This window comes from Chiloscyllium plagiosum, chromosome 33 (assembly GCF_004010195.1).
Source record: "Chiloscyllium plagiosum isolate BGI_BamShark_2017 chromosome 33, ASM401019v2, whole genome shotgun sequence".
NCBI classification, from domain to species: domain Eukaryota; kingdom Metazoa; phylum Chordata; class Chondrichthyes; order Orectolobiformes; family Hemiscylliidae; genus Chiloscyllium; species Chiloscyllium plagiosum.
The window spans coordinates 33,801,649-33,813,873 of NC_057742.1; the positions used below are offsets into that span (position 1 = coordinate 33,801,649).

The window sequence follows — 12,225 nt, forward strand, 5'->3', positions numbered from 1 at the left end:
CATCGAACAGTCTTCTTCAGTACCTACACAGCCACTGTGCCACAACCGTTCCACCATTACATCGATGACTGCATTGCGTAACATCCAGACTGAACTGGAATAGTTCATCAATTGTGCCCACAACTTCCATCCTCCCTCCCACAAATTCATATGGTCCATCTTGGACACCTCCCTCCCCTTGCTTGACCCGTCCATTTCCATCTCCACTGACAGTCACCAGACGGACGTTTACTATGAAAACCCTGGCTTGCTATGTTCTTCCAGCCTCTTGCTTGTCTTTATTTACAATGTTGGAGGACACCACTTCTGGCACGATAGATGATTGTGGCCTGAATGACACAGATTATGGTAAGAAATGAGGCAAACTGGTATAAGAGTTCCAGGCAGGTCGATTTTTACAGTGGGAACAACTTCCTGCATCTTTTAATCAAAATTCTGGGCAGAGGGGAGATTCTCACTCGGCAGCAATGGGTTGCCTATTAAAGAGGATTGTTCCTTATTAATGATCTTAATAACTTGCCTCCTTAACGTGCAGTTTTCTACTGAAACAAAAAAAACTTCTAGAAAAACTGAGCAGATCTAGTAGCATCCAAGCACAGAAATAAAGTTTCAAGTTCACAGACCCTTATTCAGAATAACTTTATTTTTCTTCTTAGAAGCTGCCAGGTTTCTGAGCAATTTGTTTTTAAACTACTATACCACTTTTTTTTTTAGATTAGATTACTTACAGTGTGGAAACAGGCCCTTCGGCCCAACAAGTCCACACTGACCCGCCGAAGTGTAATCCACCCATTCCCGTACATTTACCCCTTTACCTAACACTACAGGCAATTTAGCATGGAAAATTCACCTGACGTGCACATCTTTGTGACTGTGGGAGGAAACCGGAGCACCCGGAGGAAACCCACGCAGACACGGGGAGAATGTGCAAACTCCACACAGTCAGTTGCCTGAGTCGGGAATTGAACCCGGGTCTCTGGCGCTGTGAGGCAGCAGTGCTAACCACTGTGCCACCGTGTCCTCTTCTTGCCAAATTCACATTTTCCCACATAATATTCCACTTCAAAATATTTTCCATTTGTTTAATCTTATACTATATGTATTCCTTCGCAGACTCTCTACCTCCTCGTGGCGACTAACTTACTGATTATTAAGTCGTTGGCAAATTTTGCTATCATACTAGATTAACTGTTGTATAGTTCCCTGCTTTCTGTCTCCCTTGTTTATTTCTTTAATAAGGGTGGTCAATTTCCTGTTATCCCAGTTGGTTGGGCCATGCCAGAATCCAAGGAATTTTAGAAGATTGCAACCAATGCATTCACCCTTCCTCTGCAATCGCTTCTCTTAAAAACGTAAGTATCCAGGCCATCAGGTCCAGAGGACTAATCAACCTTTATGCCAGTGAGTTTGCCTAGTACTTTTTCAACTTCCCTCAAATCAAATGAGAAATGCACTGTGAAACAAAGTACAACTTTAAAAATGCTTTATTAATTCACCTGGGTACAAATCAATGATATTGTGCAAAGTGATACTTCAAGGCAAAAAAATTACATTTAACTCATTTCAAAATATCCTTTGTTCACATTAATGAAATAAGCTTATCATGAATATCCCCTGAATAAAAGTACAAGCTACTTTGTTATTGCTACCACAATCATCAAAAAAAAGTTACATTCATTAATCAGTTGCATCATCATTTTAAGACACATTCAATAAAAGCATAGGGAAGGGCACAAGACTTGAAATGTGGCACTAACACCAGTGTGCGCAACCAGATTATAAACTCTAGAGTCACAGTAATGTTGTCACCAGCATTTTAATAAAGACCTAACAATAGGAGTGGGAGCCTCTCAAGCTATACATCTATTTTAGATATGCAAAAGATTCTAGTGCCCCTGCCCTTCCAAATATATGTTTCAAGTATGGCTTGTGAGCTTTATGCCAACAGGCAGAAGATAATTATAGATACATCAGTACTGGGAACAATATCAGGTGATGAATTGAGAATGTTACATATTCAACTACTTTAACTAAATACAGATTTTTTTCTGATTTGGAGGTGCTGGCATTGGACTAGGGTGGACAAAGTTAATTATTCTCCACAACCACCTAATGAAGGAGCGGTGCTCTAAAAGCTAGTGCTTTCAAATAAACCTATTGGACTATAACCAGGTGTTGTGAGATTTTTTTTTTAAACAGAATTTTTCTGTACAGTTTAAAATCGTCACATGGGAGGAAGTCATTATGTCTGTGCTGGCTCTTGAAAAAATAATCTGATTAATTCCACTCCCTTGCTCTTTCTTCATAATCTTTCCTCCTTCAAGTATTTCTTCAACTGCCTATTGAAGTTATTGAATTTGCTACCACCATACTTTCCAGATTATAAAATGTGCTGCATAAATAAAGGCATTAAAATACTGAAAATGACTGGTATTAACTCTCTATGCTGTTTATTCATTATTGGCCAATCAGTAAAGTTTAATTATGAAGTCAAAATGTTTGAATTCTCCTTAAAGTTTCTTACTCACAAATATCCCTTCCTATTAGGACACAAACTGTCCATCTTAGTTGGAACCTATCCTTTACCACATACCGAGGCTAGCCTCTATCAATCCAACTAACCACACTACAAGACTTGGACCTTTGGAAAAGTGGGTGGAACTACCACGTTTGGGTCCAGCCCAGCATTTTCCCTGACTCCACAAAAATCCAGTCCTTGACATAAGTTCCTTCAGTACAGCAAAGGTCCTGCTTCTGATTAAAAGCTATATTATTTATAACACTAATTATATTTCCCATTCAAAAAATACAACTTCAAAATATATATATTTAAAAATATTATATGAGAAAAGATCCATATAAATGATTAGCAATCAAACTCAATCCTGGGAAAGGAGGACTGTTATTAGCTGCTAATGGACATTATGGCAGATTATACTGATGACCAGTCTTTTTATTAATTTTCTTTTAATAGTGAGCCAACAGACTTTAGTTGAGGCATGCACACTCGCCATCATCATTGACTCAAATTCACTTCAGCCATGCTGTTTGATGACTTCAAAACTGACCGTTCTGATTTTCAGGAGAAACTAGCAATACTTTAATTTCAGTTCAAACCAGACCTGTGACATAACCCCAAAGTTTATAAACTGTCTCAGGTATGGCAGAGTAAAACACAAGAACCTTCAAAGTGGTCTTGCAGACTGGTAATATTAGAGGTATTCTTTCAAGTCCCAGTGCCCAGCCCTTGTTTCATTTTACAAAATACAATTCTGAGATTGCACAAGTTATAAAGTCCCATACTAATCTCAGGAATGACATAAATCCCAGGAAATAGAAAACACACTCAGTTTCCACAACTCGTAGTAATGCTTCATAATGCCAAAGATAGGAATCTTACTCTATATTAACATGCACTTATTTCTTATTAAAGATAGCTCCAGGGAGGCCTTTTTCATATTAAAATTAATTTGGTCAAATCACTTCAGCACTTTCCAGCAATGAAAATCCCTTTAGAACTGACCAGTGGCAAAGAGATCATTCTCATTTGGCTGGACATGTACGGGGATAGTGAGTCTTCCCCAGTCAACCAAAGCTGCACATCTGTAGTGATCCTCAATGATTCATCTGTCATGAGAATCTTTAATATATTGGTTCTTCCACAGAACACAAAAAATAAAATAAAATATGGCCTCTCATTATTTTATTCTCCTAAAAAGGTGAGACCTTTGAGTTAGTCTTCCCTCATCCTATCCCGCGGCAGCTTAGTTTCCCCAATGGTCTGCCTCTTGGAAGGGACAGGTGGTCAGGATGCAGAAAGTGGCATCGTCACCATCTTGTACCACAGCTGACACAAAGTAATGTTTTTCATGGGGAAAGAATGCATCACCATGACCCCACACAAGGTGGATTAGCTCACCCCTTGCCACACTCAATGGGATGACAGACTCCACATGGTGGCCAACAGTTTGCTCTTCAGCCTCCACGGCCCACATGACCTGATACATTCCCACTGAACACTACGTTGTGAAAGGCTTGAGCAGCCTCAACTCAACTGAATGGGGAGAAAAAATAAAACCATCGAGACAACCGAACTCTGACCTATCAAGGTTGATAACTGTATCAGTGGCAAGAACAGCGAGAAGTGGCCAGAAAGTCAATACGCTTAGCTTATCTCAAAATGTCCAGTGTATTATCTCCTTCTGTTGACTTCTATTTTGGAATCAACTGAAGGTGATTCTGTTCCTCTGACACCAAGGACAATCTAAAGGAGTTACATTCAAAACCTATAATACTAAAACATAACTGGAAGTTATTGTAAAATTTATAATTGAAACAGCAAAATGAAAGCAAGCATTAGGTCAAACTGCTTTTGAAAACCCATTTGCACAAACTGAATAAATAGTAATTTTCGAAAGTGTATTTAAGTCACTGAGGTGTGGAATCTGAACCAGCAAATACTAAGCATCACACAAGGGTAATGGCACAGCCTGGTTTCTGAAGGTTAGTTTTACAGTTGTAGAACTGTTTCACCATTGCAACCAGTCCTCACTGCACCATTGCCAATGGAACCCTTTGTTGTTCCATCTTAGAGTGCTTGTTATACTACTATTGCAGATGACCGGAGAGTCATGTAATGAAGGAGGCCATTTGGCCCCTCATCTGTGCTCTTTGAAACAGCTTATAACTAGTCCACACATACAAAAGATCTCCTGCAATGTTTTTTTCTTTCAAGTGATGACCTGATTTCTCTTTGAAAACTATTGTAGAATCTTCTGTCAATGCCCTTTTGGCAAAGCATTCCAGATTATAACAACTAGCTGCAAAAAAAAAACAAAAGCAAAATTTCTCCTAATGTTTTCCCAACCAATTATCTTGTATTCTGATCTTCTGATTACCCAGCCCTCTGTAATGCACTTCACCAAACACCTTGTAACTTTCCATGGAAATTCAACCCCAAAGCGTATCATTGAGAATGGTTATTTGCCATTGATTATGGTTATTTGCCTGACAATAGCAAACTCTCAGCAACTTTATTGCCCCAATAATTCAGTTATTTAGATGCATAATATTTGCCAGTGTTATATTGCATATTTATAAACGGGGATTTCCTGTACTTGCAAACAATTAGATACTCTGAAACTCTTCATAATTCCACAGTTTCTAAATAAGTAACAATTATTTTCCTTAAAGAAATGTATGTAATGAATAATCCAATTTAGGTTTTAAAAGGACACAATAAATTAGGAATTTCACACTGAATTTCAACATAAACAACAGTTTTTAGAACTCCAGGTTTGAGTTTTAGTTTGGACTTTCCTCGTGGTTTGAGGATCCAAGTGGTTAAGGAAATCGGAGTTTTGATGACTGAAATAACAAATCGGAGTTATCATCCCAGTATACAGAAGATACATACAGAAAAATTAAATTAAGACTTGAAATTTAGACTTCCGTCCTTAACCCTCCAGGTCCAGGAATTGCTGTAGTTGGAAGCTGGAGTGCACCGCAGGTCAATTCCAGAATCTGGAATTTCAAAGTCTGGGGAAATAGGATGCCCATTTTGTTTCACCAGCGAGAAACTAGGAATCTGGATCTGTCAATGAGGAACAAGTCAGACATTAGTGCTTTCAATCTACAAATGCAGACATTTAAACTTCATAAATTAGAACGTATTAAAACTTGGGATTTTATTTTCCTGTACCAATATTTAAATATTCTTACTAAACTGTCATTGCAAGTTTTAAAAACAGTAGGCACAGTTTCAAATATTTAATCTTAGAGCGCGTCACCACTCAGTAAGATCAAATTTGATACGTAACCTAACTTCATATACCTGGCTTTTCCCATTTCTCAATGATTTTGGTGAACAATAATCTAACAATCTCAAGATTTAAAACTGACAATTCATTTAGCATAACATTTAAGAAAGGAGTTTAAAATTTCTATCAGCCTTTGCCTGCAAGATTTTCTTGATATCACTCCTTAAATTTTTGGCAAAACCTAGACTCCCAAACAGCAAAAATAGCTCCTCTCTCTCTCTCTAATAGTATGCTGGCCTTCATAACAAGAGCTGAAAATGTGTTGCTGGAAAAGCGCAGCAGGTCAGGCAGCATCCAAGGAACAGGAGAATCGACGTTTCGGGCATAAGCCCTTCTTCAGAATCAGCCCTTCATAACAAGAGGGATTGAGTATAGAAGCAAAGAGGTTCTTCTGCAGCTGTACAGGGCCCTGGTGAGACCACACCTGGAGTACTGCGTGCAGTTCTGGTCTCCAAATTTGAGGAAAGACATTCTGGCTATTGAGGGAGTGCAGCGTAGGTTCACGAGGTCAAGTCCTGGAATGGCGGGACTACCTTACACTGAAAGATTGGAGCGACTGGACTTGTATACCCTTAAGTTTAGAAGACTGAGAGGGGGTCTGATTGAGACATATATAAGATTATTAAAAGATTGGACACTCTGGAGGCAGGAAACATGTTTCCGCTGATGGGTGAGTGCCGAACCAGAGGACACAGCTTAAAAATACAGGGTAGACCATTTAGGACAGAGATGAGGAGAAACTTCTTCACCCAGAGAGTGGTGGCTGTGTGGAATGCTCTGCCCCAGAGGGCAGTGGAGGCCCAGTCTCTGGATTCATTTAAGAAAGTGTTGGATAGAGCTCTCAAGGATAGTGGAATCAAGGGTTATAGAGATAAGGCAGGAACAGGATACGGATTAAGGATGATCAGCCATGATCATATTGAATGGTGGTGCAGGCTCGAAGGGTAGAATGGCCTACTCCTGCCCCTACTGTCTATTATCCAAATGGCTCTGCACACACCCTCACATCCATAAACTACCTTAGGAAAAACCCTTTAATCCGATTCCCTCATAACCGACAGGGAGCATCAACATGACAAACTATACTCTCCTTCAAAACAAAAAAAAAACTTACCAGATTACTGATTCCTGTAGCCACCTGGCCAACGGTAGCTCTTCGCATATCATGTACAATCAGACACTCTCCACTGAATGTGTGGATTCTAGCTTCAACTCCTAGAATAGAAATCACAGCACTTAGAAGAACTCTGGCTTTGTTTCAGCTGTCCTAAACAATTGCTACCAAGCCTTCAAATGCTTAATTTCTGCACTGCCATATCATTAATCTTGTTCAGTCACTGGGTTAGATTTTGACACCTTTACACTTGTGATTCATCTGAATCTTGTGGTCTGAGCTTTCACAATAGATGCAGAGGAAGGGTTTCGGGCCCTCTCATTTCCGTTTCCTTTCAGTGTCATGGAATGGACGCATCCTCTTAAGAAGATGTCAGCAATAAGCTGTGCCTCTGGGATTCCCTAACCACTCGAGGGGGCCTGGGAGGGAGGCAACAGATGCTGAGAAACAGAAAATAAAAACACGAGTAGACCAGTCTTTTGAACCTGCCCCACCAATTCAATATGATCATTATCCAACTACCTACCCTGGGCCAATTGCACAATTGCGTTTATGTTCCTATTTCTCAACACAGACCAGACAAGGAATGTGACCAGGCCATGCTAATCAGAAGCATTTAACAGCATCAAAATTCCTATGATCCCCTTCCACCTGCCCAACTAATACAACAGTAGGAATCAAAAGAAATTGTTCATCAACCTATTTTCGTGTTAACTTTTCTTATCTAATTTATTAGCAAGAACCCACATGCTCTAAACTTTGACCATCACACTTGTGTGTGAGAGACTGATGGAGAGAGATGTCATGATTTCTCACTATTTTTAAATTCCTTATATTTCAGCAAGGTCTCCAGAATCAAATAATGTTATCCTAGTTTATTTCACTGATTAAAGTCAAGAAATAGTCCATCTTTCTGTATATTAATAGCCAATATCAAAGAGTAAATGGATTTGGCATTGTTCTACCTCTCAATATTTTCCAAATATTTAATTTTAGATATTTATCTGGATAGTTTTAAATGGGTGTCCACTCATCTCAACCTTTTTTTTAAAAAAAAACAATCTTATTAGCATAACATATTGGGAAATGGAATCCTGGGTTTACTCATCTACACTAGTCAAAACTTTTACAAAAGATTAAATTAGTCCTCGGCACTGAGTGATAGCAAACCAACCAGCATTTTGCACTTCATGCAAATTATTTTTCAATTGTAGCCAAAAGAAATACAGATCAGTCACTAATTCACAAATAAAAACAAATTGCTGGAAAAGCTCAGCAGGCCTGGCAGCGACTGTGGTGAGACATCAGGGTTAACGTTTCGGGTCCATTGACCCTTCCTCAGAACTGAGGAGGGAAATTCTGAACTGAGGAAGGGTTACTCAACCTGAAACGTTAACTCTGATTTCTCTCCACAGATACTGCCAGACCTGCTGAGCTTTTCCAGCAATTTTCATTTTTGTTTCTGATTGACAGCAGCCACAGCTCTGTCGGCGGATTCACAATTCCATATTTTACAATCTTCTGTCCAAGACTAATTCCATCTTTTGTGATTCACTTTGATGAGGATCATTCCTCCCTGACTATAGAACATAGAACAGTACAGCACAGTTTAGGTCCTTCGGCCCTCGATATTGTGCCGACCTTTTATCCTTTACTTCCCTTAAGGTTCACAAAATATAGGTCAATACATATCAATGATTCACTATGTCATCTAAACATCAATTAAAGCTTGACTGTAAAGTGGTAGACGACCATTTGTTGTCTAAACATTTTTCAAATGGGCATTCTGAATGTGCTTATTTTACCATTGAAAAGACTTGGCATGTCCTGCTGGTGATCTAGTCGCTGACTGAGACTAAAGCTGGCACTATGGCCATCAGTCAGACTATTCCAAGACATTGAATGAATTCCAGAGCTATAGTTACCACTGAGGCTAGGCATTCCTTTTTGAGAATCCTGAAAAAAAAAAGGCAGTACATTTCTGGTTAAATGTCATATGCAGCACTGGAATTGCGGAGTGTGAAAATAATTAAATATACATTGGTTGGAAATATACATTTCCCAATTGGTAGAAGCAGAACACTGCAGATGCTGGAAACCTGAAACAAACACAGGAAGTGCTCAAAAAACTCAGCAGGTCTAACAGTATTTGCAAAAAGAGAGTGAGAGTTAAAGTTTTGACTTTGAGTTCAGAACCGAAGAACAGTCATATCGAAATCAAATGATTTCTCTCTCCACAAATGCTGGTCAGACTTGCTGAGTTTTTCCAGTATTCTCTATGCATGTTCCCATTGGTAGATTGAGTTAAAATTTCTCCCCTGACTTTTCCTGCCCAAAGCTACATGATATTAACCAGTCACCATATAGTTTTAAAATTATACTAATTTGCATGCTGTTCCCATAGGCTTGTTGCCCTTGACTAAATCTTTCATGAGAGATAATGTAATCGATCTGCGTAGTCTAGTAATATTCTGGATCAGTGGTGCTGGAAGAGCACAGCAACTCAGGCAGCATCCGAGGACAGGCAAAATCGACGTTTCGGGCAAAAGCCCTTCATCAAGGGCTGATCCAGAATCTCGTTTCCAGCATCTGCAGTCATTGTTTTTACCTCGTAGTCTAGTAATAGATTAGTTGTACCTTATCATAGTCTTCCATTATGCTGTATGCGTCACTGCTTAACACATCTAATATGTGATCTTCCAACCTTTCCGGAAACACTTGCGATAAGTTGTAAAGTAAAAATTCTGAAACATCAAATGAAAAGATTATGAGGAAAACGAACAGTCAAGATACTAAGTCTGAATGTTAACAGCAGGCCACACTGTCTTTCAGGCTAAACAGATCACAAAGAACAGGATTATGATCACTTTAAGAAAATACTGATGGAAAATAGTGCACTCACAACCAAACAGAAAAAGATATCCACATTCTACCATCACCTGCACTTTTTAATTACTCAAAGAAACCTTGCAATAATGTCGCCTCTTTGACACCTCAATGTCCAAAAGCACTTTATGGTAAATCATATATTCTTGAAAATTGCTATGTTTTATTCTGAATCTTTTCGGAGGACCAGTGAGATGTCATGCTCCTGCTCACCATGCGTTTCTTTTGGTGTGTGTGTGTGTGTGTGAGAATTTATTACTTAATCCTTCCAAAGGATACAAGTCTGATCGTTTTTCTCATTATTTCAGAAAGTTTAAAACAGTTCAGGTTACCTCTCTGCAGGTTCCCATACTCTTCCAACAGTTTCCTGTCTGCCTCGTTATTCTGAAATGAAGGCAATGACAATAGTGGTGAGGGAGTGGACAGATCTTCTTCGTCACTGAAGGGCTCAGTCACTTCCTCAGGGATCTGAATCTCTTCATCACGCAGAAGCAGCTGGCTAAAGTTACAGGCGAGTCGAATTAGGTTTTTGGGTCGAGGCCGTCTTTGATAGGCTGGTGGCAAACTTTTCTTGGTCAGAGTTTCCACTGAGCCCATTTTGCCCACGTTGAGTGGACCTCCCTTCAGGTAACAGAATCTGGGCTTGTTTGAGTCAATGTTGGTTGGCACTGGCTCTGATCCAGGAGGAGGCCGGCCTCTTGTGGTACAGTGTCCACCGTTCAGGTCCGGTGCCAGGGCAGTCGCTCCACCATCACAACCGTCATCATTTGACTTAGAAGCACAAGTTATTTTCTGAACAGGATTAGTCGGAGAACCGCCTGTAGCCCCTGCAATTCAAATGAGGGTAAAATTTTAAAAAATCAAAACATGGGAAATAAACAAATATTACACACTTGCAGTTCCAGTGCCACTGTTTTCAATGAGACACTAACTTCCACCCACTTTTAGGTGAACTCTTTTTCACACCCTTTCAAGGACATCACAATGTAAGGTTATTCAACACGTAACCAGGTAGTTACGTGGACTGAATCACATGTACTTCACTCTGTTGGATAATGTGTTTAAACTTGACTGAATAAATAGCCTTAAATGGTTTGAATCTACATTGAGGAGTAAAGGCTCAAAGAACAGGTCTGGCTGCTCACTGTGGCTCGTTACTGAGTGTACAAGCCCAACCTACTCCAACTCTCCCCAGAAGAAAATCCTTTCATACCCAGAAGCAGCCTAGTGAAACTGTTCTGAGGAAGGATCATCAGATTCAAAACATTAACTCTGATTTCTCTCCACAGATGCTGCCAGGCTTGCTGAACTTTTCCAGCAATTTCTGTTTTTGAACCTTCTCTGGACTACTTCTAATGCCATGATATATTTCTTCAGATAAGGAGATCAAAACTGCTCATGTTATTCCAGTGCCTTGAATTGATTTGACAGGGCCTCATTATTTGTATATTAAATGCACTTGGAATAAAGGTCAACAATCTATTTACCATCTCTACGGGGAAGGAACATGGCTGCTCACTTTTTGAAGTTTATGCACCCGGACCCCAATACTCTGTGCTGCAGCTTTCTCTATTTAAATGATATTCAGCTCTTTTGTTCTTCACATTTTCCATATTATATTCCATCTGCCAAGCTATTGCCTCCTCACCTAACCTGCATGTGTCCCTATGTAGATGCCTTGTGTCATCCTCACTACTTGCGTTGCCAGCTATTTTTGAGCCATCTAAAAGCTTGTTGAGAGTACATTCACTTCTGTCATCCATGTCTTTGATATAAAGTGTAAACAATTGTAACCCCACCCATAACTCCCTCTAAGAATTTATTTCCTAGTGCTCACACCTCCAAACAGATCTTATTCCTAGCCTCAGCCTGACATTTCATACTGCTCAAGGTTGAGATTAACAATGGAGTGCCCACTTGTAGGCAGCTCAGAGAAACAGACAGAAGGCAAAATGAAACTTGGTTGAGACTTTGCAAGCTCACTTTGGACATTTACTGATGTCAAGAAAAAGGAGAATTTCATATCATTGGACAGGGCACAGCCCAAACCCAGGTGGTGAGAGACACAGACATTCCCTGGGTGTTTTGAGGATTTTACATTGTCTTGTCTTTGTCAAGCTCTATTTTTAATACAAACATATTCAGCTTCAATTAAAGGAAGGCAATTCATGAGCCATCAACCTCTACTTACGTTGTCGCAGTACGGCTAGCGCTCTGTGCACCTGGGCATGGAGTTCAGATACTGTAGCTCTGTATTGTGGGTCTTTCACCAAACCAGCCCTGATGACATTAGCCGTGTGTGGACTGCACGTGGGTGGGATTTCATCCACTGGAGGATCATGTGTCACAATCTGTTGGGAAACACACCAGGAAGTCAGTGGTGATGTGTAATCATACTATTATCTG

At 39.8% G+C, this 12,225-nt stretch overlaps 1 protein-coding gene across 3 annotated transcripts in view; it reads right to left on the bottom strand.

The window, feature by feature from the left end:
* Window positions 1-1,466: 1,466 nt before the first annotated feature.
* The window catches only part of map3k14a (mitogen-activated protein kinase kinase kinase 14a), a 59,423-nt gene continuing 48,664 nt past the window's right edge, over window positions 1,467-12,225 (bottom strand). For all 3 annotated transcript variants that reach the window (XM_043675296.1, XM_043675297.1, XM_043675295.1), the window contains exons 11-16: window positions 12,011-12,170; window positions 10,152-10,646; window positions 9,571-9,677; window positions 8,739-8,889; window positions 6,934-7,034; window positions 1,467-5,593 (exon numbers count right to left, since the gene is read on the bottom strand). In XM_043675296.1, the coding sequence (XP_043531231.1) occupies window positions 5,429-5,593; window positions 6,934-7,034; window positions 8,739-8,889; window positions 9,571-9,677; window positions 10,152-10,646; window positions 12,011-12,170 (1,179 nt within the window). In that variant the 3' untranslated portion in view covers window positions 1,467-5,428. The remainder of the gene's footprint in view (window positions 5,594-6,933; window positions 7,035-8,738; window positions 8,890-9,570; window positions 9,678-10,151; window positions 10,647-12,010; window positions 12,171-12,225) is intronic.